Below are 27,704 nucleotides of genomic sequence, written 5' to 3'. Positions count from 1 at the left end.
ATAAATAAACTTACAAAAAAAAAATCAGGATACTCAATGAGTTATTAACATGTGTGATATCTGGGTGATGAGATTAGGAATAGTTTTGGATTTCTTTTTGCTTCACTGTACTTTCTAATTCTTTTATAGCAGGTATATACCACTGTACAATAAACATTCATTTATGTACTCTTCTGCCTTATTTTGAAAACCCATGATCAACTGACAAGCTTGGTTGAGCCTAGTATAAAAGGTGATTATCACAGGTCCCCTAGTAGGACAAAACTGCATTTTTACAAGACCTTAACTGAGTTTTACTTTCTATAATCCCCCACTTTCAAGAGCTCTAGTTAGAAATCAGCTATGAAACCTTCAGCCTTCAAAGATCATTTCTAGACGGGTCTAGAAGGGGAAATGGAACGAAGGTAGTCAAAAGGCACAAATTTCCAGTTATAAGCAGTTTACGATGACTGCAGTGAACATTGCCATATGACATATATCGAAGTTGTGGAGAGTAAATCCGGAGTTCTCGTCACAAGGAAACAATCTGTGTCTGTGTCTACGTAAGATGTGGACGCTCGCCGAATACGTGGTCATCACTTGACAATCCATGGAAGTGAAATCACAACACTGCACACCCTACACTTACAACAGGGATGTTTGTCAGTTCTAGCTCAGTAAAACTGGGGGAGGGAAAGAGGGAGAATTTCTAGTTTCAATTTGATAGAAAGAACCCTAACGTTTCAACCAAAACAAACGACACCATCTTTACTGCAGGATTTCAACTATCATCTGTTTTTAAGCTTGGAAGACTTCAACCTCAGACTACAGGAAAGGGAAAAAAGCAGTAATGCTATTCCTTAGTGACTAAATGAGGAAGAAAATAGAACTCAGGACAAGGTCCCTGAGATGAGAGAAGAAAATATGATATTTTTATCCATCCTTTACAATGTTTTGGTTTTTCTTCCTCTTTTATAATGTACGTAACATATTACTAGAGAAGGACATGACTGGTGGAGCTGTGAGGGCCCGGCCCTCCCAGAAGGAAGGGGAATGGGGTACAAGGGAGGCAGCTACAGCCCTCTCCTGTCCTTGCAGAGCACAGAGTGTCCAGCCTCATGCAGTTCTCTGTCTCCAGGCCCGGGGACTGGCTCTGGAGGGCCCGCCCCTCTGGCTCCCTGAGATCTAACCATGACTGAGCAGGAGGCAATCTACAGGGAATGAGGAGCAAAGGAGCATCTATGCAGGCCTAGCCACACGGCCTCGCCAGCAGAGGAACAACCTGGCCATCAGCCACAGGCTCCCAGCAGTGCCCACCACCATCAGCCAGAAAGCAATCATGCTGAATCGACCAACACCTTCTACTCCCGATTAGTGCTCTAGAGGGAGAACTCAGAGTTGATTTCCAGAGTTTGATTGCTGTATGTGATTATGAAAGACAAAACTGTTTTTTAGGAAATACATACTAAAGTACTGAGGGGGAAAAAGGGCATTATGTCAGCAACTTACTTTCAAATGGTTCTAAAAAGATAATATGTATATAAAGAGAGACTAAATAAAGAAAACGAGATGAAATGTTAATATTTGGGGAATCTAATGAAGGCACAGAAATTTTTTGCATTCTTTTGACATTTAAGTCTGAAATTATTTCAAAATTTCAAAAAATTTTCAAAAGAAATCCAATTCAATTTGTTGCCCCTCAAAACAAGTTGCCTACAACAGACAATCTCACACCCAGCTGGGGAATAAAGGTACCAAGTGAGGGGCATAATCTGCATGGTAGACAAATCACCTAAAGTCTCTGACTTTCCAATGTGTTTTCCACTTAAAAAACTATGTGAATGTCTCATGACTTCCAGTTCTACCTTACTTGAAATCAAACTCTCAACTCAGAAGCAGAGGTTATGCTTTTTACAGGTCTGAGCTCATACTCATCTATTCTTCACCTTATGCTAGGTCTTAAGAGTGCAATTACCTTCAGAGAACAATTATTTGCAAAAAGAAAGCCCAAATGGCTGATAGATATGTGAAACAATGCTCAACCTCACCAGAAATCAGAGAAAGGCAAAAACAGGAGACAGCTCATCTGACAGTGTACCAAGTGTTATTGAGGGCATAGGGGATGAGAGCTACAACGATCAGAACATAAATCAGGAAAGTCAGTTAACACTGTCTGGTAAAGATTCACCCACCCTACACACAAAAAAATTATACTTGAAGAATATATTCTGATTTCTTTAAAATCCCTCCACACATGCTCAAGAGGACAAGTAAAAAACGAGAACCACAGCCCTGTCAACAATAGCAAAGTGGAAACAACTTAAATGTCCACTAAGGAATGAATAAAATGTAAAATACTCTTACGTTCAACATACACAGAGCTGTCAAAATGAATGAACTGTATCTCCAAGTACCAGAACTCTGTTGAATGACATGTAACAGTCTGACATGTTATTTACATGTATCTTTAAAATACATAAAACAGGGGCGCCTGGGTGGCTCAGTAGGTCAAGTGTCCGACTTCGGCTCAGGTCATGATCTCGCGGTTCGTGAGTTCAAGCCCCGCGTCGGCCTCTGTGCTGACAGCTCAGAGCCTGGAGCCTGTTTCAGATTCTGTGTCTCCTTCTCTCTCTGACCCTCCCCTGTTCATGCTCTGTCTCTCTCTGTCTCAAAAATAAATAAACAAACGTTAAAAAATAAAAAATAAAAAAAATAAAAAATAAAATAAAATATATAAAACAACCTGTGCATTCCTTGAGGTCACACAGTGCGTGATGAAAGTATAAACTCAGGGACAGGAAAGGTACAGAGCAACATCTGCAGAGAGGTCACCCTGGGATCATGTGGGTGGTATTAGATTTATCTTCTGTACTTTTCTGTATGTTGACAGTACTTCAAGGGGGGGGCCTGGGTGGCTCAGTCAGTTAAGCATACGACTCTTCATTTCAGCTCAGGTCTTGATCTCACAATTGTGGGATCAAACTCTGCGGCGGGCTCTGTGCTGAGCATGGAGCCTGCTTAGGGTTCTCTGCCCCACCCCCACTCATATGCACTCTCTCTCAAAATAAATAAACATTAAAAAAAAAAAAAAGGAAAGAGGGGATCCTGGGTGGCTCAGTTGGCTAAGCATCCGACTTCAGCTCAGGTCATGATCTCACGGTTCATGGGTTCAAGCCCTGTGTCCGGCTCCGTGCTGTCAGCGCGGAGCCTGGAGCCTGCTTCAGATTCTGTGTGTGTCTCTCTCTCTCCGCTCCACCCCCACTTGCATCCTGTCTGTCTGTCTCTCTCTCTCAAAAATAAGTAATCAAAATTTAAGGTTCATAATTCTTGCTACTGTGGAGAGAATGGAAGCTTGTACAGTTTGTTCTTCAGATGGCAAGTGAGCAACACCTATGTTAAGACTGTACTTACACTCCACGCAAAATTCCACCTTCAGTACTCAACCAGACAGATGTGGTCACACACGTGTGCAGAGATGTATGTGCAGAAAGTCTCCACGGCACTGTGTGTGACACCAAATGGCTGACAACGACCTAATTTCATCCACAGACCACTGTCAAATCTCTGATCCATCCCTACAAGGGAGTGCTGTGCCGCCATGAAAAGAGAGAGAGAAGAGAGCTTAACATACACTAATACAGTACAATCTCCCCAACAGACAGTTAAAAAAAAAAAAAAAAAAATCAAGCTGAGAAGCAGGTTGCAGCAAAGGGGGCAGGCAGCTCCCTGTACCCCCGTCTCATGTAAGTGTACTATCCCCAAATTCTTTTTCAAAGAAAAACAGCCTATTAACATTGTATTATGTTCAAGTTTCTACCAATGAGTAAGTAAAACACAAACTATCCAATAAAGTGGGCCCCAAAATAGAAAAAACTCATAAAAAAAATACAAATTGGCCAATAAATGTATCTTTAAATGCTCAACTTCACTAATAAGTACAAACCCAAACAAGATACCACATTTCTGTCACCACATTGGCGGAAACTTAACACGACTAAGTTCCTGAGCTGGTGAAGACGTGAGAAAATGGGCACCTTCACATAATACTGGTGGGGAGGCAAGAGACCACCCTTCAGTGGGAATTTGTTAGGACTTCTATTTCTCCTGAACTTTTTTAACAACTTTATTAAGATATAATTCACGTACCATGCAATTCACCCACCTACAATGTATAATTCAGAGGAACGCAGCCATCACCACAATCAATTTCAGAACATTTCCCTCACCCTGAAAAGAGATCCTGTACCCCTTAAATACTACCCTCTCTCCAATACTCCCATCTCTCATCATCCCTTCCCACCCGCTGCTGCTGGCCCTAGGCCATCATTAATCTACTTTCTATCTCTACAGATTTGCTCATTCAGGACATTTCAAATATAAAGAATCATACAATATGTGGTCCTTTGTGCCTGGCTCTTATCACTCAGTAGTATTTTCAAGGTCCATGTTGTAATAGGTGTCAGAACTTTACTCCTTTTTATGGCTCAATAACATTCCATTGTGTGGAAAGACCACATTTTACTTATCCATTTATCGGTTGATGGACATGTGGATTTCCACCTTTTGGTTACAGCGAAAAAACACTGCTATGGACATTGTGTGTTAAGTGTTTGTGTGGACCTGTTTTCAATTCCCTGGGGGTAGATACGGAGGAGAGTGGCTTTATGTTTAACTGTTTGAGAACCTGCCGGACGGTTTTCCCAATAGGCTGCATCATTTTACATTCCTGTCAGCAGTGTGTGAGGCTTCCAACTGTCCACATCCTCACCCAATTATTACTGTCTGTCTTTTTATGTTACAGACGTCCCAGTAGTTTTGATTTACAATTCAACATGTGAGTTGGGGCGGCATGGGTGGCTCAGTCCATTGAGTGTCCGACTTTGGATCAGATCATGATCTCACGGTTTGTGGATTCAAGTCCCACATCGGGCTTGCTGCTGTCAGCGTGGAGCCTGCTTCAGATCCTCTGTCCCCCTCTCTCTCTACCTCTCCCCGACTTTCACTCTCTCAAAAATTGATAAAAAAAAAAAAAAAAAAACATTAAAAAAATTAACATGTGAATGCCAGCAACCCCTCCTACAGAAATACAATATACAGAAATACCTGCACGCAAGCCAAAGTTCCCTGTACAGAGAGGGTCTCTAGAGCACTGTTTATAACTGTAAAATGTAAGAAACCTAAATCTCAACTACTATGGAACTGATTAATTACACCCATATATACTGTAGAAGGAAAAAAAGGTCTATTGCATATTAAGTGATCTTCTAAAAGCTGCAGAGTAAATACACAGTAGAATCCCACTCTGCTCAAAATGGAAAGCACTGTGTTTATACTTGTCTACAGGTACACCTTCCTAAGCAGAAGAGTCTGGGGCTGCCTGAAACCAAGTGGGCACCTTGGGGAGAAGCAGGGGGTGGCTGAAAAGGGACGAAGATCTTAGCATTCTTACTCTAATGTTTTTAAGTAATGGGATAAATTATTTACTTTCTAAAACATATTTTTCACAGTTTTGAAATGATGGCATTACAGGAACAGGTGTCTATTTTTACTCACCACTGTACCTGAGTGCCACACAACACTTGGCATCCACAGATACGATGAAAACGTGCTCAATAAATAGAAAGCGGCTACTTCTGTGCAGCAGAAAACTCTGATGGCTCATACTTCAAGGAGAGGATTCCTCACCTGCTGTGACTAAAGTGTAAGCTAACAATCAGGGTCACTTACATGATTGAGAAAATACTGCACAATTATTTCATGGCCAGAGGCAGCTGCTTCCATCAAAGGAGTAAATCCATATACTGGTTCCCTACAAGACAGAGGCCATGGTCAGACAATTATTGGAGAGAAGTTTGCCACGCAGAAGCTTCCCTGCTGCAGACAAGACCAAGCCGGTGCAAAGTCACCCTTCCCTAAGCACAGAGGTCTCCCTCTCCCCAGAACCAACAGAGAGATGTGAAAAAGTTCACATTAACACATCAGCCTCATAAATTCTTCTGGTTCTACCCGTTTTTTAAGTTTATTTATTTGAGAGAGAGAGAGACAGAGACAGAGAAAGAGGGGGCACTCGGGTGGCTCAGTCGGTTAAGCGTCCAACTCTTAGTTTCAGTTCAGGTCATGATTTTATGGTTTTGTGAGTTCAATCCTGCTTGGCATTCTCTGTCTCCCTCTCTCTCTGCCCCTCTGCCACTCACGCTCTCAAAGTAAATAAATAAATTTAATTAAAAAAAAAAAAAAAGGGGGGAGACAGAGAGCAGGAGAGGGGCAGAGAGACAGGGAGGGAGAGAATCCCAAGCAAGCTCGATGTTGTCAGCACAGAGGCCAACATGGGTCTCAATCTCATGACCGTGAGATCATGACCTAAGCCAACACCAAGAGTAGGACGCTTAACTGAATGAGCCACCCAGGTGCCCCTGATAATCACTCCTAAGCTGCTTCCACTTGCCACCTCTTAAATTTCCATTTTAATTACAAGCCGAAAGCAACTGTTGCCCTTCACTGCACACCGAAAGCCAGCGTCTCCCTTCCACCTATCCAGATCCTATGCCTTGAGCTCAACATCTTCCAGAAACCCTCCCAAAAGCTCCAGGACCAACCATCTACCTTGTCCTTAGTTTGCCTAGTATCTGATGCTTATTTTGGGGTTTGCTTACAATTTGCTCAGCACTGCCTACAGCTGCCCTCTGACCCTCACTTCCCTTCAGACTGGTCTAGAAGACAGGAACCAAGCTAAATCCTGGGTTTCATCCGTTGTAAGATACACCATTTTTGCATTTTAACATCTCTGAAGCCAGAATTTATCTTAAAATCAACAGGCAAGTGGCATTTCAATCAGTGGCGCTTCTTCCTCAGTGGCATATGAAACGGTGGTGTGTATCTTATAAGAGATGGCTTCAGCCAGGGGCGTGCACAGGGTCAGGTGGATGCGGGGCTGGTACTTGTTGTGCTGAAAGGGGATTATCGCTGTGACATGCTTTGGACGACAACACCCCTTCCGGCTTACAAAACTCATGACTGCTTTCAAAGCATCACCTCACCCAACACAGACAAAGGCAAGAAGGAGAAAGGAGTTAGCATTTAATGCATGTAAACGGAGTGCCATTCACAATGCCAGGCCCAGGCCCCTGATGTGTGACAGAACATGTAATTTTTCTAACAACTCCATGACACAGGTATTGCCATCTCCAGTTTTCAGGCTCAGTGACGCCTGGGTGACTCGGTCAGTTAAGTGACTTCGGCTCAGGTCAAGATCTCGCGGTTCACAAGTTTGAGCCACATCTGGCTCCCTGCTGTTGGCACAGAGACCGTTTAAGAGTCTCTGTCCTCCTCTCTCTGCCCCTCACCTGCTTGTGCTCTCTCTCTCTCAAATATAAATAAACATTAAAAAAAAAAAAAAAAAAAAAGAGGGACACCTGAGTGGCTCAGTCGGTTAAGCGTCCGACTGTGGCTCAGGTCATGATCTCGCAGTTCGTGGGTTTGGACTCTGTGTTGACAGCTGGGAGCCTGAGCCTGCTTCGGATTATGTGTCTCCCCCTCTCTCTCCGCCCTTGTCCTGCTCACACTCTGTCTCTGTCTCTCAAAAATAAATAAATATTTTGAAAAGTTAATAAAAAAAGAGAAAGGAAGGAAGGAAGAAAATGAGACTCAGAGCACTTAAAATGCTGGACCCAATGTCCCCTGACAGATGCAGGAAAAAGCTCAGCCTATCCTCAAGCTCCCCATGCCTGGACAGGACTGTCCCCTCTGCCCAAGGCAGGGGCTACTCTGCACTCTAGCCTCTCCAGCTGCCCTCCTCAGAGTCAGAGCGACCACCAAAGACCTGGTAATCACCTCACGTTGGCATTCGCTCCACTGTCCAAAAGGAACTTGACCATCTGCTGGTGCCCAGCGCTGGTGCAGTGGAAGAGGGCAGTCCAGCCTTGAATGTCCTTCATTTCCAGCTCGGCACCTTGCTTCAAGAGAACACAGAATGCTCGTTACAGCCTCAGCTCCTCTGTGTGGGGCGGGCGCCCTCCAGGCCGTCACACTGCAAGAATCAAAGTGATTACACGAACACGCACACGCACACCATGGTCTGCGGTGGTTCACGTCTCTGCCAGAGCCGGGAGCCCCGCACATTTCTGAGCCTGAGTCCCCTCGTAGCTCACCTGGAGGAGAAAGTAGGCGATGCTCTCGTTGCCACAGCTGGAAGCCAGCATCAGTGGAGTCTGCCCTTCCGGGGTCGGCACATTCACACTCACCCCCGCCTCAAGCAGCAGGTGCACGATGGTATCGTGTCCAATGTAGGAAGCGTACATCAGCGGGGTCCAGCCACCACCATTCTTCTTATTCAAATCTAACTCTCTCCTAAACAAATGCAAGATATGCTAGACGTGTCCCGCCATCTCACGTGTGAGGTTTACCAAAGCCAGCGGCAAGGCCAGGCCAAGACAAAGAGGGGGAAGTACAGCCAGGAAGCAGAAGTTATCTGCCACGCTGGACATCATAGGGGAGGGGAGGAAGACAGGGGAACCGTTAGGTTTGCTGTACAGCTGCCTCTGCAAAGTCCACAGGGCTATCTTCCTCCTCCAACTGCACATTCTCATTGGCCCCTCCTCCTATCCCAAGGCCAGCAATTCTCTTCTTTCCTACCCCCAGCAACACAGATGGTTCTCAACCGGGGGATTCTGCCCCCCAGGAGACATTTGGCAAAGTCTGGACACATTACTGGCTCACAAGTGCATAAGGAAAAGCTACTGGCATCTAGGGGGTGGAGGCCAGGGATGCCGCTAAATATCCTGCATGCACAAGTCAGCCTCCCAACAGAGAATGATCTGGCTTAGATTGTCAGGAGTGCCAAGGTCAAGAAACTGTGACCCGGAGCCTTGATTGCCTTCCAACAGACCAGGATCTGCTAGTCCGGTGCTGGGTGGAAAGGAAAGGGGAAGGGACTCAGACAATGGGTAAGATTTCTCCCTCGTCACCTCATCCTACAAAAACATTCTTGGAAAATCAGTACCCAGAGGATCCTATCTTTTTCATTGATTTCCACCAAAATTCTAAAGAAGCATTTCCCCCAGGAAAAAAAATTATGGGCTTCCTACCCCAGAGTTTGGGCCTGGGGCATAGAAATAACATCTACTTCCAGAACACCCTGCATGGTTCATGCCCCACAGCTTTCCTCTTGCACAATCCCAGCCTCCAGTGGAGGGAGGCGATGCTCTCGTTGCCACAGCTGGAAGCCAGCATCTGGCAGTCCAGTCTGACAGTCAACCCACAGTCTGTACCTCTCAGAGGTTTGGACACAAGAAGCCACGCCAGACAATTATGTTCCATTTGCTAGCACCTTCTATTCACTCCGGGATACCCATGCAGCCATTCCAGAAGGTCCTGATCCCAGGAATGCAATGGTAGCCACTGGCTGGGAGAGCGCACAGAGACCAGACCATCCTGGCCAGATGACCTTCGCTGGTGGCTCAATTCCATGTGGAGAAGAGCCCAGCCCTCCACAGAGTATCTCTGAGGCTCTGACATGTCCAGTTGGGCCCAAGCCTCCCTTCTGATGCCTCTACTCGCTTCAGGTCCCAGTCTGCTTACTGTCAGCAGCCTTGGTGTCAGCTAGGGCTACAGTCCCAACCAGAGCACAAACACTTCCCCTCTCCCCTGTGGAGCCATTCCAGACTGTGCATTTATTAATTTTTGTAATGTTCTATTTATTTTTGAGAGACGCAGAGTGAGAGTGGGGGAGGGGCAGAGAGAGAGGGAGACACAGAATCCGAAGTAGGCTCCAGGCTCCGAGCTGTCAGCACAGAGCCCGATGCGGGGCTCAAACCCACAAACTGTGAGATCATGATCTGAGCCGAAGTCGGACGTCCAACCGACTGAGCCACCCAGGCGCCTTCCTGGACTATGCATTTAAACAGTACACCCAAAGGCTTAAAAACCCAAGAACGCCAAAGGAGCAAAGTTGTAACTGGGGTCTCAGTGACCCTGTGAGGGAATGTGCTGCTTGTGTATCCAGCTAACATTCCAAAAGCCACCTGGTACAGGAGTACAAAACATTATGTCTTACCACAGTGCTATACTTGTACTTAACTGGCCACATATTTATAAGAGGCAGTTATGACTTAGGAACCAGAAACCCAGGGCTTATACAAGGCTTTGCTCTGGCTCCCCAGGAACTGAAACAGGCACACGTAGATATAGACATAGATGGTTTCTCCTAGTTGTCAATGAGAAACAGAAACAATGAGGTGGATGTAAGGGGGTGGAGGCAAGGAGATTGGTCCTTTTCCAAAAACTAAATTAACACATGTGTAAGACTGCAGGTGGCAGTCAGGTGGCAATCCCCAGAGAGGAAGATGAACCCCACCTCCTCCTCCTCTATGGTAGAAGCCAGAGTGACAGGAAGGCACAAGGGATAAAAATGAATCTCCTGGGGAAAGGAGGCCACAGGGCATCACTTTCTAACTTTATTTTTGTTTTGTCTGAGCACTTCTGCAATTAGTAAAAACCATAAAATGACTATAGTTAACAAAAGTCTGAAATGATTCATAAGCTTATGAAAAAAGCCCAAACTGTCGTTTTCTTCTTAGGAGTAAAAACGGACTCATTCGTGTCCAGCCTAAATCATTAGTGACAGCTGTCCGACAGACACAGGGACATATCTCGGTGTGTTCCATGTCTGCGACTGTGTGCAAGGCCCCATAAGCTCACTGACAGCCCTACCTGGGATCTGAAGCCACAGAGACGGTACTCAAAATCTGAGCAGGAACATTTCCCAAGGTCTCTTACCGCTGCACACATTCCTTCACCACTTCATATTGGCCAATGGAAGCAGCTGTGTGAAGATCCAAGGGGACGGCCAGCTCCTCCCGGCCGACCTGAGCACCCAGCCCATGCCACATGGACAAGCTGCAGTTCAGGAGTTCTGGCTCACTGGCTTCATCGCTGAGCTCCGACATCACTGTGGAGGGAGATCGAGGGGTTAGAGCGTTCCTTCCTGGTTGTTCCAGGGAACAGAACAGGATGGTCACACTCCCACCTGCAGTAGGCGGCTGGGCACTATCCTAGCAGACTGCCACTCAATGCAGCCAACTCCTGGGACAGACTTAGAAGATTATCATTAAGTGCTATATGGTTTGGGCAGCTCCATCCTTCTAATACCGGTGAGCTTGTCACCAGACACAAAGAAAGGAGCATATATGGTGAGTCACACACTGCAGTGGACACTTTCCTTCACCAACCCTCAGGCCCCAGTTCTACAAAGGGAATTCCCCAGGAACTCAGGAAGCCTGACAACCTCTTGGATGGGCAGTTAAGAAACGTTAATTGGGTCACTGGACCTAATCAACTCCTGGGTGTGGTGGGAAAGAAGCCTGGACTTGGGAGTTATATCAAAATTTAGCTCTGCTATTTACCATCTCCAGTCTTTACTTCTGTGCTAATGGGGACATAGCTCAAGGGGCTGTTGTTAAACACACATGGACGAAAGGATAAGTAAACAGTGGCACAGCCGTATATTGGAACGCTACTAATAAGCAGAAGGTACAAACAGTTGACACACACAGTAATAGACACAACATATGAATGAACATCAAACTCACTGTGCTAAAGAAGTCAGACTCAAAGGCTACCTACTTTATGGTTCCATTTACAGGACCTTCTAGAAAAAACAAAATGGAAGGGCTGGAGGACAGATCAGTGGGACTGGGGTTAGGAATGGGGGGACCACAAAGGGACAGCAAGAGGGAATTTGGGGGGAATGTTCTATATACTGGTTGATAGACATGTTGACTCTATACGTTAATCAAAACTCATAGACCCAAACACCAAATGAGTGAATTTTAATGTAAACATTTTTTTTTTATTTAAAAAAAAATGTTTTTTAATCCTTGTTTATTTTTGGGAGAGAGAGACAGAGACAGAATGTGAGTGGGGGAGGAGCAGAGAGAGAGGGAAACAGAAATTGAAGCAGGCTCCAGGCTGTGAGCTCTCGGCACAGAGCCCAACACAGGGCTGAAACTCAAGAACGGTGAGTTCATGACCTGAGCCGAAGTCGGACACTTAACCGACTGAGCCACCCAGGAGCATCCTAATGTAAAAATTTTAAACAAATCTTTAAAAAGAAAAGACAAGTAAGTCCCAGCACAGAAACTATGATGTGATTGGTGTTTGGCAAAGGTTGACTGAGTAGGAATCCACCCATACGTTCCTTGAAAACAGGAGGGATGGGAGAGTGATACACTGGAAAATTTGTGGGGTGGTGGAACGTTCCTGGAGAGCCACTATACCAGGATGAGGAGTCCATGAAACACCTTTATTCTGGGAATCCTAACCAAATCAATGCCAGGCCATTAGCTTCCTATTAGAACCTTAAGGTCCCCAAGTAACATTTGTCTCCTACCTACTATAGGTGGGAGAGAACAAGGAAACAAGTATAGCAAAAAGAGAAAAGGAGGGTCACGTCCATTCAGATGGCCTAAAGGCACTCCAGCAATTCACAGATGCATTAGGACCTCAGTCTCTACTAAAGAATGCTTCCACACTCCAGGTAACAGCTGAGATGGCCAAACAACCAACAAGCCACCAATCTGAGGGACAAAGAATCTGTAAGCCCTTGGCCAGAATATGTGTACATATGATGGGGCCTGTAGGTAACCAAGTTCAGAGCAAAGCCCAACGTTCTGGTACCACCACCTCCTCACACTGGCAGGGCCTGAGATCAACCAGCTTTCTCACTCTGCAGGCAAAAAACCCCAACCTGAATAGTCCAAGCCAACAAATACTGGGTAAGAACCCAAATAAGCTGAGTGCCGGTTCAGGGCCCCTTTCCACACATCCCTCGAGCCTCCTATAGGTGGGTCTCTTTTACTCCAAATGCCTCCTCCAGAGTGGAGTCCATGCAGTCTCTCATATATTTTTTAAAGTTTATTTATTTACAGGAGTGCCTGGGTGGCTCGGCAGGTTAAGAGTCCCACTTCGGCTCAGGTCATGATCTCGTGGTTTGTGGGTTAGAGCCCCGGGTCAGGCTCTGTGCTGACAGCTCAGAGCCTGGAGCCTCCTTCGGATTCTGTGTCTGCCTTTCTTTCTGCCCCTCTCCCACTCACAGTCTGTCTCTCTCCCCTTCAAAAATAAAGACATTAAAAAAAATTAAGTTTATTTATATATTTATTTTGAGAGACAGAAAGTACAAGTGGGGGAAGGCCAGAGAAAGGAGAGAGAGAATCTCAAGCAGGCTCCCCAGCCACAGCACGGAGCCCCACGCGGGGCTCGAACTCACAAACCATGAGATCATGACCTCAGCCGGTCATAAGCCGAGACCAAGAGTCGGAAGCTTAACTGCCTGAGCCAGCCAGGTGCCCCTATGTGGTCTCTCTTATTATTAGAGGCTCAGGTGTCCCTCACCCTCCAAGGCGGCAATCACAACCAGGCCCGGCTCTAGGAGCCTATGGAGGGAGAACTCGGATGCCACGGGGCCGTAAAGCGACTGGTACTTCTTTTATCACCATGCCACATGCCACACACTCTACAATGATGGGGTATTTGTTATGAATAAAACGATTACGTTCATCCATACATTTGTACACTTGCTTAGTATCCATTACCTTTTCAATAACCCAAAAACCTTAACTAAAAAATAATGACGCTGAGGGTCGGCCGCCACGCCCACAGGGAGGAAGTCTGCAAAAGCCCAAGGGCAGCCTGTCTCGTCCTGACGCGTGAGCCTTTCGCGCAGACTGGGGTACCCACCCTGGTTGTCAGGCCCCGGGGTGGGTCCTTCGAGAACACCGCCAGGCCAGACCGCACAGACATCCCCTGACACCTCCTCCTGGTAATCCCACATGGCACGTGGCTCTGCCGTCGCCTCTACAAGGATGCAATAGCGGAAGCGTCGCCAGAAACTCACGCGGCTACCAAGCGGCGGGCCCGGCCTGGCGGCAGACAGGCAGACGGCAAGTGTCGGCCCCAGGCGGTGTCGGGCCGCCACCGAGCGTACCTGCGCTGAGTCCCGGTGCGCCGCCGCACTCTCTCAGTCGGGCGCGCTCTCCGCCACGCACGCCCGGGCTCCCTCCGCGCGGGCTGCCGCCGCAGCGCCCGGACACCGCGGCCCCGCTCCCGCCCCGGAAGTGGTTGCGGGAGGCGCGGAGCACGCCGGGACTCTCGCCGGGCCGCGGGGCGCTCCCGGCGCTGTGGAATTTGTCCGTCCCGCACCCGAGCCTTCCGGTCAGCTCGCCCGGCTCGCTGTGTGACCCCCGCGGCAGCCAATCAACAGGAGGAGTTCGCCTTGCCCCTCCCCTCCGCTAGCCAGGGAAACCAATCCTATTTCAAGAGAGGCAGGACGCGCCAAGTCCCGAAAGAGGAGCGGGGGGGAAAAAGTGCGGTTGGCAGTCCAGTAATGTAAAACTGCCGAGGGGGGATTCCAAAGGCGGTGACAGCCTCAGTAGTTGCGCCGCGGCCCGGGGGAGCGAACGGGTCCGGGGGAACGCACTGGGAACTGTTTATAGTCCTGTCAAAACTGCGCAGAGAGGGGAGGTAGAGGCCTGAGGTAAGTGGCCTCCGAAGGTACATGTCGGGATTTTGATGGGACGGGGGCGGGAAACGGGTGGGTGGGGACGGGTGGGAAGACGAGCGACGTGTTTTCCTGTTTCCCAGCTTTAGAATTTAAAAGACTGGTCCGGGAGGCTGTTGGCGTCCAGTTGTCAGGACAACGGGGCTCCTAGGCCAGAAGGGCGGGGGCGGAGATAGGGGCGGGGCTAACGGGCTGCCGCGAAGAAACGGACGTGGAATTTGCTCCAGGGTTCGGAGGAGACTCTAGCAGCTCCGCCGCTTAGCTTTAGGCGTTAACTCCAGTCAGCAGGTTAAAGTGAACTCGCCGTGGTGTTCAGGACCCTCCGCGATCTGGTCTGTCATCACCGCATATTCTCGCAGCAGATACTTTCTTACCCCAACATGTTGGGCAATTTTCACTCTCCTGAGCCACTGTACATGTTCTTGCTGCAACCTGTAATGCCTTTCCCTACCCTGTTGCCTTGCCTGTCTGAAGAACCTAGAATATCTGGCGAATCTGTTACGCTACAGTCTGCCCTACAGAGCCCGGTTCCAAAAAACATCCGCTGATGTGTTATGAGCTGCGTCCCCACCCTGCTGTTCACAGTTCAGGGTGCACCAAGCTCCTGCTCCAGGTTCTGTGAGCACAAAAGCAAGTACCCCACCACTCACATCTGCTACTGCTGCCTTCATGGGGGCCCTGACACAGAGTAATAGCCAGGCAGGGCTAGGGCGGAAGTGCTCTCTTCTCATAGTATAGGCACAGCGGGCTGTATCTGGGGGCTGCAGGGGATGTCCAGACACTGGCTCCGAAGTACCATCATCCCACATTCCTAAAGCTACCTTGACCCCTGAGGGCCCAGGCCTTCTCCTGTTAGGAGTACAAAAGATGGAAGGGGCTGGTTAAGTGCCTGGGTGTCAGGGGTTAAGTGGTGACTCCAAAAAAACTTTCCTGGGGACTCCTTTGTAAAGGGGGCAGTAAAGTGTAGTGAGGCTTGAAATCCCTTCTAACTTTGCTACAAATTTTGTCTTTGCCATTTACTAACAATGTAACTTCTCTGAGTCTATAAAATGTAGATAGTAATGGTATTTATGTTACTTGGGATATAAATACCTTACATAATCTGTATATCATACACATATATCATTCTATTTATCATATACATATACATGTATGTATGTATATGGTTACATTATATATTATAGGTATAGATATATACATCTAGATATATATAGATATACATACACACATACAGTTGACTCTTGAACACAGGACTTAGGAGGACCAATACCCCGCGCAGTCAAAAATCCACATATAATGTTTAAGATTTTCTTTCTTTTAGGGGCACCTGGGTGGCTCAGTCAGTTAAGCATCCAACTTCAGCTCAGGTCATCATCTCATGGTTCGCGGGTTCGAGCCTTGCATTGGGCTCTTCACTTTCAGCACAGAGCCCACTTCAGATCCCCTGTCTCCCTCCCTCCCTCTCACTCTCTCAATCTCTCTCTGCCCCTCCCCATTCATGCACACCCTCCCCCTTCTCCAAATAAATAAATAAATATTAAAATAAAATCTTTTTCAAATGCTTATTTTTTTGAGAGAGAGAGAGAGAGAGTTGGACATTGGACGTTTAACTGACTGAGCCACCCAGGTGCCCCCTTAAGATTTTATTTTTAGGGGCGCCTGGGTGGCTCAGTCGGTTAAGTGACCAACTTTGGCTCAGGTCATGATCGTGCGGTCCATGAGTTCGAGCCCCGTGTCGGGCTCTGTGCTGACAGCTCAGAGCCTGGAGCCTCCTTCGGATTCTGTGTCTCCCTCTCTCTCTAACCCTCCCCTGTTCATGCTCTCTCTGTCTCAAAAATAAACATTAAAAAAAAATTTTTTTTAAGATTTTATTTTTAAGTCATCTCTGCACCCAATTTGGAGCTCAAACTTAAAACCCCAAGATCAAGAGTCACATGCTCTACTGACTGAGCAAACCAGGCACACCTCCACATATAACTTTTGATTCCCTAAAAACTTAGCTACAATAGCCTACTGTTGACCAGAAGCCTTACCAATAACATCATTAGACGATTAACACATGTTGTATGTTACATGTATTATATACAGTATTCCCACATAAAATAAGCTAGAGAAAAGAAAATGTTAAGAAAATCATAAGAGAAAATACATTATTGTACTGACTGCATTTATTGAAAAAAAATCTGCATATAAGTGGGCTCATGCAGTTCCAACCTGTGTTGTTCAAACACACACACACACACACACACACACACACACACACACACACGTGTGGGCACATTGACTAACAGGAACAGGAACCTGGAGAACCAGAAGGGAAACCAATGGGAGTTCTGGCAGTCTGTTTTCACCCCCCACAGGGTGGTAGACGCTTTGAAAAGGCAGCCCTCTCCCACTGCCCCACCCTGAGCTCTGGCCCTTGGCCCCTGGAACCCTCTCACCTCACCCTGTGTCCTCTGCAGGGGTGCTTGGATGATGGCACGCTGAGCAGCATCCCTGGAGCCTGGGTCCTCATGGCGTCCCAGGACAAAGATGAGGAGTCCCCACCTCCCTGGGCCTCCCAGACAGGGCCCTGGGATGCCATCCTTGAGGCCGTCAGGGAGCAGCTCCCATCTCTGGACTCCGATTCCTCCTTGGTAAGCAAGCGCCTTCTTCCTACGTTTTCCTGGGCCCCGATTGCCCTTTCTTCCCATGGCAAGCACAATGTTGACCCAAGAACAGCTTTGGAGCTTATCAGCTCCTGCATTTGTCCTAATTTTGCTTTTTGTCCTCCGAATACATTTCTTCATACTTGGCATCCTTACGGGCCATTTCAGTGACCTGAAATTATGACCGGAGAATTCCTCCAAGAGCTTATCGTGATGCATTGAAATGGTGGCATGCATTCATTCAACAAACATTTATGGAGCCTACTTTGCCTCTTCAAGAATAAGAAGCCCTTTGTGACATTACACACCTGGCAGACCCTGCCTCCCCATGATCGTAATTGTGTTTCTAGTTTCTACTGACTGATATCGAACACTGAACCGAGAACATTGGGTGACAAGAGTGACTCTGAATTCAGTCTTAAATCAGCTGTGCCAGCTTCTCCGCCTAGTGAAAAGTGGGCATGTGCACACACACAAGAATGGCAGTGACCCTATCGATGGAGAAAGGTAGACAAGGCCCTGGGCAGCAGCTCCCTAGTAGTGGGTGCCAAGCTCACAGTTTGCAGCTAGGCATTTAGAAGTAACCTGACAGGTTTGGGTCCTTCCTGGGATGCCTACAAAGACAAACAGAGCGTCCTGGGCCTCAGGTATCTTCCAGCATGCGACAAAGCTAACGGAGAGTAGATAACATGACCCCAGTACCTTTTCATGTCTTCAGCCTCATTTGTTCTCGTCTTCAGATATCCTTGCAAGGTGAGCTGGTGACTCTAACTGCCCCCTCTCCCCTTAGAGGCGCTAAGACACTGTGTCATTTATGTGATGGCTAAAGGTTACAGGCGAGGGGGAGAGCTGGGCTCTTCTTTCAGCTACCACCTTGCTGCCCTGTTCGTTCAGTGCCAGGTGTTATCTGAGCACCTGTTATGTTCAAGGTCTTAGGGGGTGGCAGGTATGTGCACAACCGGAGCCCGGGATCTCACTTCACGAGGCTGTGCAGCCGAGCCCTTTTCTAAATCAGTGGCAGGAACCAGCCAGGCCAAAGACCTCTGGGAGAAAGCTGATCTCCCCAGATCACTCTTGAGCAGCAGGGCAAGGGCAGACGGAGGCTGAGGCCCTCCTGGCTCTGCCTGCTGCCCTATAATTCAAAAGTCCTCTCATTTGTCACAGTCGGACTGCGAGGCAGAGGAGCTGTTCATCTTCCAGCGAGATCACACTGCCCTGATCCCAGACCTGTCGGAGGAGCTGGCCGAAGACGCTGCCGGGGCCTGGCTTGCTACGGCTGATGGGTCTTCTGAGGTCTGTAGAAGGCAGGCCCCGGGGATCCACAAAGCTGGGACCCTGCGGGCAGAATGGGGTGTGGGTGTGGGTGTCCGCGCTGTCACCTGACCCTATGGTGTGGGTCAAAGAGGTCAAAACTGCGGCACTCCCTAAACATTTGTTGATTTAATAAGGGTGACAGTGGGGATTCAGAGGCAAGAAGGTGCCCCTCACTGGAGAGGTGAGGTGAACACAAGAAACAATTAGAAATGCCAAAGCACACTCTGTAACCACGTATCACAGTCATCGCCAACTGTCAGAGCAAATTTTCCGTCTTCTTTTCTCATTTCCCAGAGCCCCAGGTAAGACCAAAAACTCTATCTAAAATTAATGGCTTGGGGCATTCACTTTCGAATGTCCCCTCTCTGTAAAGAGAGCTTTCCTACTATTCTTCCTTTCTAATCCTATATTCTAATAAACTTTTGCCTGCTGCTAAAAAAAAAAAAAAAAAAAATGGCTTGATGCTTAAAATTAATTGCTGCCCTTATAAATAGAACCCATCAATAGACTTTCATCACCGGGCAGGTCCCCAACTGATCAGGTCTTTTGGCTCTTCTTAAAGGCTCCGGGAGACAGGCCTACCTCTGCTGTAATTATTGTGACTAGTTGTCACTCATTAACTAGGGGAAGTGGGTATGCTGTCACAGACCAGCACAGCCAGACATTCGTCAAAGCAGGGGAAGCAGATTTCATTCGGTAACTGCTGACAGCAGGGAAAGAGCTGAGTTCCCTCCGACTTGTGCAGAGGTGACCGGGGTTTCCAAGGGAGACTGAGGGAGGGGGAGAACAGGGCTCAGTAGAGTCAGAGAAGTGAACGATCACAAAGAGCAGGCCAGCGTGGGTGTGACTAGGCCAGGCGTGTCCGCTGGCAGGTATGGAAGTCGGGAGTCTATCCTCCCTGGAAGAAGGGAGACAGAGGCCATGTCCTTCCTGACGAGAACATTCCAAAGGAAAGGCTCTCAGGCCCAGGACAGATGCTTCTGGGTTGTAAGAGACACGTAGCTCCGAGTCTGAAGCCCTTTTTAGGAAATGCTCTTAAGAAAGGGAGGTCAGGGGCCTCTCATCAGGTGTTGGCTGGAACAAACACTGAATTCTCCCCACAGCACTGAGCTTTCTCAGGCAGATGTTTTCATGGACGGGGTCATGCTAGCCGTGTGCTGCTAGAAGCCATTCTAGAGTTTGGTCAAGTCTCAGTGCCAGTTTAGAGGCAGGGGTTATGTGCTGAGAGTTCTGGAAATCTCAGTGCAAGCACTGATACAGGGTCATCTTACAGAACGTTCATCATCATGACTCCCCCACTCAGCTACACCTAGAAGAAGGTCTGAAATTCCCAGGCCTGCCAAGACCTCTAGTTAGTTCAGGTGCAGGGATGTCCACGTGAGTTTATCTTGCATTTTCTTCATTTCTACAATTACCTCAGCAACTGTCCTGGAGAATTTTTTTTTCCCCAACCTGGGACAGGAAAGTCTGTCCTCACTCATGGGGGCAGAGGCTGTGGGCTTGCTCTGGAGTCAGAGGGCCTGGGTTTCATCTTGTCTACCCCTTAATAGCTGTGTGGCCTATTTGCAGTGGCCAAAAGGTAACAACAACTCAATGACCACTAACAAATGAAATGGGTCAACAAAACATAGTCCACACAATGGAATATTATGCACTCCATAAAAAAGAATCAAGTACTGACCCACAACCTCCATGCACCTTGGAAACACTAAGCTAAGCCAAAGGACACAAAAGGACAAGTATTGTGTGATTCCACCTATATGAAATATCTAGAACAGGCAAATCCATAGAGACAGAAAGTAGACTGGAGGTTACTAGGGACCTGGGGGGAGGGAAGGTGCAGTCTCTTTGGGGTGATAAAAAAGCTTTGGAAATAGTGGTTACGATTGCACATTATGAATGTGCTTAATGTCACAGAATGATAAAATGGTTAAAATGGCAAATCTTATGTTACATACCTGTTTTACTGCATACACACAAAAATTCCCTCAAGTATGTTTTTGAGAACGCTGAGGACACCCATTTTGTCCACAGCCAGGTGCAGTGCCTATGGAACCCAGCACAGAACCCTGGAGAGAGTGGGGCCCAAGGACAGAGGCTTCTGCCTCTCTGCAAGGTGGAGACCCTGGCGGGCCTATAGACAGCTGTGGGGAAACCAGTTCTCTTCTCAGGGTGCCCAAGGACACCCCCAAGTGGCAGGAAGACAACCATGGGGCTGTGTCCCTCAGCACCCAGGGTCCTCACCAGGGGCCGCAGGAGGAAGCCACCCTGTCCCCCTGGGAAGGTGACCTGAAAGCTGAGCCCCTGAGCGCTGCCTCACAAACCGGTTGGGCCGCAGACTATGCAGACCGCAGAGCCCTCCGAAAGGAGAGAAGGAAGATGATTGAGAAGGACATACTCCATAAAGTCACCTGGGATGCCCAGGACCCAGCCTGCAGTGACCAAAGTCAAGTGGAAGAGGCACCCTGTGCAGCGGCAGTGGCAGTTCCAAGACCAGAGACGCCACCAGAGGGGCCCCGGGAAGGACGGCTGGTGCTCTCCCTCAAGGTAGGCATCTTCCAGCCTGTGCTTCCTCAGGGCGTCCCCTGCACGTTGGCTGTGAGCTGGTCCTCCACAGGACAACCTGAGGGCTTGCCCACTACACCTGGGCTGCCATAACAGATGCCACAGACGGAGGGCTTAAAGAGAAATTCATTTCTCACAGTTCTGGAGGCTGGGGAGTCCAAGATCATGGCGCCAGCACATTCAGTGTCTGGTGAGAGCCTCTTCCTGACATCTGGCTGTGTCCTCTTACGGTGGAAGAGGCGAGGGAGCTCTCTGGGGCCTTTTTATAAGAGCTCCACCTCCATGACATAATCACCTCCCAGTGGCCCCACCTCCAAACACCATCACATTGGGCATTAGGATTTCAACGTGTGGATTTTTGAGGGACACAGACATTCAGTCTACAGCAATGACCTTAAGCCCCTAGGCACATAGTCCTAGGTCCCCCAGCCGTCAGTCATGCCTGTCTCAGTGGGTGTGTGGTCCTGACAGACCATCCTTAGGTAGAGTTAATGAGAATAAGGAAGAACAAAGAGACTCCATCCTTCTTTAAAAGGAAGGAAAGAAGGAAAGAAGGAAGGCAGGGAGGAAGGGAGGAAGGAAGGGCTGTAGGAATACTAATCTAAAGCATGTTTATAAAGACAGACAACCACATATAAGATATAGAACAAACTTTGTTGAAGCACAATTCCCAAAATCTTAAGGCTGTCACTTTCACACAAATAGTGTGAGCACCTGTTAACGTTGTATTTAGCTCATTAATGAGGGAACCGGCAGGAAGACAAAGCCAGGTCAAAGAGATTATGAGAAACTGGGATTTTGTAAAACTGGGGAAAAAGAAAGGAGTGCTGAGATAAAATTGCTATACTAAGTACAAAATTGGTCAACATCCTAACAAAAGTAACAACAAGTTGTTGTTACTTTTGGGGTTATCACCTCTACCAGACAGAAAAAAACCCACTGTACCTGTTCTCAGTTTGCCAAGTTGTAAAATAGGTGGGCCCTGGTCAACTGTGCAAGCCAAATTACTGTCCCCAGAAAGGTGGGCTTGTCACAAAAGCTCCTGCATGACATTTAAACATCACACAATTCCTTTTTTTGCCTTATTTTCAAATTTTGATAATTTTAACAACATAGAAAAACGGTATCAGGTTGTACATGGAGGTCATTTTTACCAATTTCATTCTCATCAGTTGTGGTTTAAACAAGCCATTCTTTCCATTCTGCTGGCCCCCAAACACTTCTGTTTTCACTAACCCTAGGGCCACAAGGAGCTACAAGGAACATCAATTCCCAATTACCTTCCTCCCTCCTCTCGCCACACCCGGAGGCCCCCAGCGCTCTTTTCCAAGTCCTTGCATGGGAGCACCTGCCCAGAACAATCTGTTCCTTAAGAGAGCAAAACGTTTTAACCTCCCAACACTCTAAACCTGTATGAACCTAAAGAGTTTTAAGACAACACTGGGGTTTCCAGGTCAAACAGTGTCTCTGTGCCAAAAACAAAAGTGTTGCCTAAAAAAGGCATAGGAAAGAGAAGGCAGGAGACGCTGGCCCCACCCACCTTAATGGAGGTGTGAGTGAGAGAGGGAGCCCGTGCCAGTGTGGGCAGGCACCCAAACCCTCATTTCTAACCCATAACAACCCACGATGGCCTCTGTTGGTCACGGCAGCTGTGGAAGCAGGCACTCCTGCTGCCAGGACCCTGTGGCTGCATTTTAATCACTCCTTTAATTATTTCAGCAACTTGAAGAGTGGGATTTGGATCACATCCTTCAAAGTCTGGCAGGACGAGAAGATGACAGGGGAGATCGCGCGCCTGGAGCTACGTGGTGGGCAGCTGACCGCCTGGGCCGAGGTCTGATCTTGAACGCCAGGGCCCAAGTGCATCCCCATAAGCAGCTCTTTCCAGGGGCTCTCAAAAATAGGGTCAGCCTGGCAGCCCACCACGTCCTCTCTGTTGCTCAGCCCTCATGGTCCCACACAGGTCAGGTGCCAGTCCGTGGAAATTTCACCCATTCACTCATTCACTCACTCATTCATTATACATATGACCCCCTGCTGGTGTCTGGAGTGGAAGAGGCTCTGGAGATACCAGGGGGGCCTTCAGACACGGTCCCTACCCTTGACCCCCACCTTTTCCTCCTGCCCACCCCCTCGGGCCTTCCTCTCTCTCTCTGAGAGCAAACCAACCTGCATTTTGTGCTTCTTCACCCAGCTCCTAAGCAAACTCTGCTTCCATTCATCTCCCCATTTACCGAGAAAGCCAGGGATGTGATTACTGCCATTGCACCTGTGGGCTCGCTCTGGGCAGTTCTGTAAATAAAAGGAAAGCTCCTCTTCCCTCTCCATCCATCCCGGGCCACAAAGGTGAGTGAAGCAAAGGAGCAAGGTTTGTGGGTTCCGGCTTCCAATTCCGGAGCAAACTCCCTCTGTGACTGAGCCCCTGGTACTGTTTCAACAAGGTTTTTTTGTTTGCTTGTTTGTTTGTAATTTAACGCCTTACAGCAGGGTGTGGAGAAACCCTCTCTCCTGTAAGGCAGTGGCTGTAATCCACGCACCCGTTTTGGAGGGCAATGTGGCAGAATCCATTCTCTATTTTAAAGGCACTTAAGCCTTCAGTCCACTTATTCATCACTGCTAAAGTCTATCCTAAATACCCCAGTGGGTGAAGGTGTGTATTCAAGGATGTTTGTTGCAATGCTGTTTATAATTGTGAAAATTTGGAAATGACCCATATTCAATATTCTATAGGAGTCAAGCTAAAGCAGTTACAGCACAAAATGCACTAAAACCCAATGAAGGGAATCTATCTATGTTAACATGGAAAGACAATCTATACAGTGAAAAAAAATCTACAGAGGATAATCCTGTTGCCTTTTTTAAGTGTTAATTGTTAATTATGGTTCCCTCTGACATGTGGGACTGAGGAGTGAGGTAAACTGTTAGTAGTAAGTCACTCCCTCTTTATGGGGATTGTGTACATACCACTCCCCTGGCCCTGCTGAGCTGGAGGTGGGGGTCTTTGTACAGGGCTGAGTGGCAGAGGACGTGCACAAGGTGAGGTGTGTCTACACAAAGGATTCCAAGGGGAATCGGTAGCTCAGGCTACTGTAAATCAAACAGGGGCAGTGTCCCCACTAAGCAGCCTCCCCGCTCTGCCCTCAGACCACACCCTGCTCAACACCCAGGACAGGCTCATGGAACGGCTCGCCCTCCTGGGTGCCACACAATCCAGAGCCTCTTCTGCCTGGAAGGCACCTGCTGACGCGCCCCAGGACACCAAGCAGCGGGAGACCAGCAGCAGGTGGGACTTCTTGCCAGCTACAGCCCTGTCCTCTGTGGAAGTGGCCCACGGACTTGCAGCATTTATTAGGCCTACCTGGGGGCGGGGGCACTTGATGTATATTTCTCATTTCATCTCAACAATCTGATCAGGTAGGTGCTGCTATTATCTTATCCCCGTGTTATAGATGGGGAAACTGAGGCTCAGAGGTTGGCCTGTCTAGGCCATAGATGGCAGGGCTGGGACTCGAGCCTCAGAGCACCTACTCTTTGCACACTCTATAGGAACCCTCCCTCCATCACCCACATGACTTCCCCAGACAAGGACCTGCCTTGTCAGACTGTTAGGCTAGCACTGGCCAGTGACCCAAGCCAGGCCAATCAGAGCCTTTCCCTGAGAATTCCCAGTCTCAGTGTGTCCGGATGGGGATGGGAGGGCTGAGAAAGGCCAGCTGTAGTGAGAAAGACTGAAGCCGGAAGGGAAGAGGTGGGGACAGGGCACCAGGATCCCTTAAAGCCTAGCTTCCCACACTTTGGTTGTTCCACTCTTTTTAGGAATCTGAGAGCCACTGAATCCCCCTTTTCACCTGAGCTACTTGGAGTGGGCTTCCGTTCCTAGCAACCCAGTGTCCAGTAGAAATATCTAGACCTGCACTGTCCAATTGATAGCCACTGGCCACATGTGGCTACTGAACCTTTGAAACATGTCTGGTACAAATGAGGAAATGATTTTTATATATATATTTTTTAATGTTTATTTAATTTTGAGAGAGAGAGAGACAGAGCAGGAGTTGGGGAGGGGCAGAGAGAGAGGGAGACACAGAATCTGCAGCAGGCTCCAGGCTCTGAGCTGTCAGCACAGAGACTGATGCGGGGCTCCAGCTCATAAACTGCAAGATCGTGACCTGAGCCGAAGATCATGACTGAGCTACCCAGGTGCCCCAAGGAAATGATTTAATTTTAATTTTTTATTTGATTTCAATTAGCTAACATGTAAATTTAAGTAGCTACCTTTGGCCAGTGGCTACTGGCCACTGGGAAAGCACAGACCCTGAACATGTCAGTCACCATGGATGGTTCTGTTGGGCATTGTTGGCCAAATCTTGAGGGTTGTTCTGAAGAGCAAAAGAACAAGGGCACTTACAGGGCCTAGCTCAGTGCCCTGCACATGGTGGGCATCCAGTTGGGGGCAGCCCTGAGCCCAGCACAGGTCATACCATAATCACCCAGAAGTGACTCAGAAAACCCTGCTCTCTTATCTCAGAACTGCTCGGATGGAGCCGGGCTTCCAGGCTGAGCTGGGCCTAAGGCTGGCCAGCGGCCTGCAGCTAAGGGGCCCAGCAGAGCCTCCTACTGTTTTCATTGATTTGCGGCCCACGGAGCCATCGGACCTTGGGTCTTCAGAAAGGTACTGGAAGTGGTGACAGCCCTGTTTTGCATTAGCCACATTGGCCTCAGGAGGAGCAGGGGCTTCGACAGGTGGGACGGTGTGGGACAGCGCCCATGTGGGCTAGTACCAGAGCACTGCTTGGTGGAGAAGTGCTCGTAGCCAGGAGCTGAGCCCGGCCGGCAGTCCCACTTGGTCCCATCAGCAGGGTCTCCCTGCAGGGAGAGCAGAACCCAGGCAGAGCTTAAAGCCAGCAGTCTAGGCTTTGGTACATCACCCTGGAGTTTGTCCCTCCACCACTTGGCAGGAAACCTCAGTGGTCTTGGGTCAGTAGGGAGGCCCGGGTGGTGTGGGATACATTCTGTGAACCCAGGTTTCATCACCTCCAGCTCCAGCTCCAGCTCCTCTGACAGCGAGGAGGAGGAAGAGACAGCGGCTCTTGGAGACCAACAGGGACCAGCAGAGCAGGAGCGTCATTCCTCCCAGGGGCTACGGTAACCACCAAGGGGCTCCCACCACCTGGGCATGGTCCATCTCTGCTTTCCACAGCAAGCCCTCAGCCTGGCACGTTTGATGTTTGTGCTTTCAGCTTTGTCTTGCACCCACAGGGCCAGCACGTGTGGGCCTAGGGGTGGTCTGGGAGGTGGCCCGTGGGAGCCCACTTGGGGCCCAGCCTGGGCTGCTGTCCTCCTGACATCACCAAGGATACCTCACTTCGCTCCTGAGAAGGGATTAGTACTTTCCTTCTAAAAAATAGCTCTCCAAATTGATTTGGTCCCTACTGCTGATAGCATTGGAAGTGAAAAGAAGTTGTCAGGATGGAGTAAAGTGATGGCTATTAGCTAGAAAGGAAAGGCCAGTGTGAATTAAGAAGTGCAATGTTAAATTCAGAGAAGTTTCCACTCTCCAACATGCAGAAGCCCCACATGGTGGTCATGGGGCCACTTAGACTTATATGCTGTATCTATAGTTTTTGGAATTGAAAAGCCTGTGGATCCTACCCTGTGGGAATGTCAGAGTCAAAGGCAGTGTTCCCCCTAAAATGGAACATCATTAGGCGTATGGGAAAAAAGAAGAAAAATCTGAGTTGAGAAGCGTCACATAGGTTTCCTCCCACAGGCCTTTAACATGCTAACATGCCCTATGACCCAGCAAGGGCTGAGAGGCCAAAATCTTAACTGTCTTGAGAACCAGTGAACATGCTTCTGGAAGCACTCTGGATGGGGGGGTCTGGCTCCACTTGGTGTTGAGGTTGCTTGTCATATGTCACAGGGACTGTACTGGGAAGAGTCAGCTTCTCCAGCAGCTCAGGGCATTTCGGAAGGGGACAGCTCAGCCCAATCTGCCAGCCACTGAGGGTCCCGGTGGCCAGAAAGCTCAAGTCCTTGAAGATACAGCCAGCTCCAGAACTGGGAGGAAGCAACATGTGACACACCGGGCTGAGAAGCAGAGCACCCAGACCAGGTGCTGCCCCAGGGCGCTGGAGGACCCTCTTGGGCCAGGGAGAGCCAAGGAGGCCCGGGTGCCTCCTCTGGGCCAGCTGTAGCTGCCTCCAGGACTGGGTCTGAGAAGGAGCTTGGCGGGATGATTCGACTGTCCATCGACATACCCGGGCCCTGGTGGTCCCCTGGCTCTCCCGTGTTTCCATGAGAATGTGCTTATGTAGCCCAGGGACCCTCTGACTGGGGGCTGTCACCCAGACCTCTGTTAAAATGTGGTGTGATCATTCTATGCCCTCAGAGCAAAGATGCTAAATTTGTACACAGAGCGTGATGACAACTCCTTTGAAAAGCGTCTGGAGGGAGACTCCGCAGACAGTAGTCTGTGCGGACGGAGGGGCTGTCCAGCGTGTTCACTGCTCCTGCAGTCTTCTCTTTAAGGTGCATCTGTTGTTTTCCATCATACGAGGTCTTTTTTAAAACTAAAACTGCAATAAAACATATTTAGAGAATTTCAAGGTTGAAAGGGTCTTTGAAGAGAATTTAGCCTGATCTTGAGT

At 48.5% G+C, this 27,704-nt stretch overlaps 2 protein-coding genes across 14 annotated transcripts in view; one reads left to right on the top strand and one right to left on the bottom strand.

The window, feature by feature from the left end:
- The window catches only part of ANKS3 (ankyrin repeat and sterile alpha motif domain containing 3), a 33,560-nt gene extending 19,487 nt beyond the window's left edge, over nucleotides 1-14,073 (bottom strand). For 3 of the 7 annotated variants that reach the window (XM_042922403.1, XM_042922402.1, XM_042922404.1), the window contains exons 1-5: nucleotides 13,711-13,943; nucleotides 10,753-10,924; nucleotides 8,127-8,325; nucleotides 7,810-7,931; nucleotides 5,707-5,788 (exon numbers count right to left, since the gene is read on the bottom strand). In XM_042922403.1, the coding sequence (XP_042778337.1) occupies nucleotides 5,707-5,788; nucleotides 7,810-7,931; nucleotides 8,127-8,325; nucleotides 10,753-10,924; nucleotides 13,711-13,804 (669 nt within the window). In that variant the 5' untranslated portion in view covers nucleotides 13,805-13,943. The other 4 variants (XM_042922405.1, XM_042922406.1, XM_042922407.1 and 1 more) reach the window with 4 other exon arrangements.
- A 33-nt stretch (nucleotides 14,074-14,106) lies between these two features.
- On the top strand, nucleotides 14,107-27,656 carry DNAAF8 (dynein axonemal assembly factor 8). Of its 7 annotated transcripts, XM_042922420.1 has the most exons (11): nucleotides 14,879-15,143; nucleotides 16,993-17,166; nucleotides 18,343-18,471; nucleotides 20,527-20,608; nucleotides 20,831-21,039; nucleotides 22,777-22,891; nucleotides 24,202-24,340; nucleotides 25,583-25,726; nucleotides 26,095-26,199; nucleotides 26,978-27,169; nucleotides 27,446-27,656. In XM_042922420.1, exons 1-11 carry the CDS (start codon nucleotides 15,078-15,080, stop codon nucleotides 27,582-27,584), a joined length of 1,494 nt encoding a protein of 497 aa, XP_042778354.1. In that variant the 5' UTR covers nucleotides 14,879-15,077; the 3' UTR covers nucleotides 27,585-27,656. The 7 variants fall into 7 exon arrangements, with proteins under 7 accessions (XP_042778353.1, XP_042778350.1, XP_042778351.1 ...); XM_042922419.1 differs by lacking the exon at nucleotides 14,879-15,143 and adding an exon at nucleotides 14,107-14,184 and having other exon boundaries at nucleotides 20,527-21,039; XM_042922416.1 differs by lacking the exon at nucleotides 14,879-15,143 and adding an exon at nucleotides 14,191-14,506 and having other exon boundaries at nucleotides 20,527-21,039.
- Nucleotides 27,657-27,704: the final 48 nt, after the last annotated feature.

The sequence above is a fragment of the Panthera leo genome, chromosome E3 (genome assembly GCF_018350215.1).
Source record: "Panthera leo isolate Ple1 chromosome E3, P.leo_Ple1_pat1.1, whole genome shotgun sequence".
NCBI classification, from domain to species: domain Eukaryota; kingdom Metazoa; phylum Chordata; class Mammalia; order Carnivora; family Felidae; genus Panthera; species Panthera leo.
The sequence above is the reverse complement of the archived record's forward strand: the minus strand, read 5'-3'. Positions and strand labels throughout refer to the sequence as shown.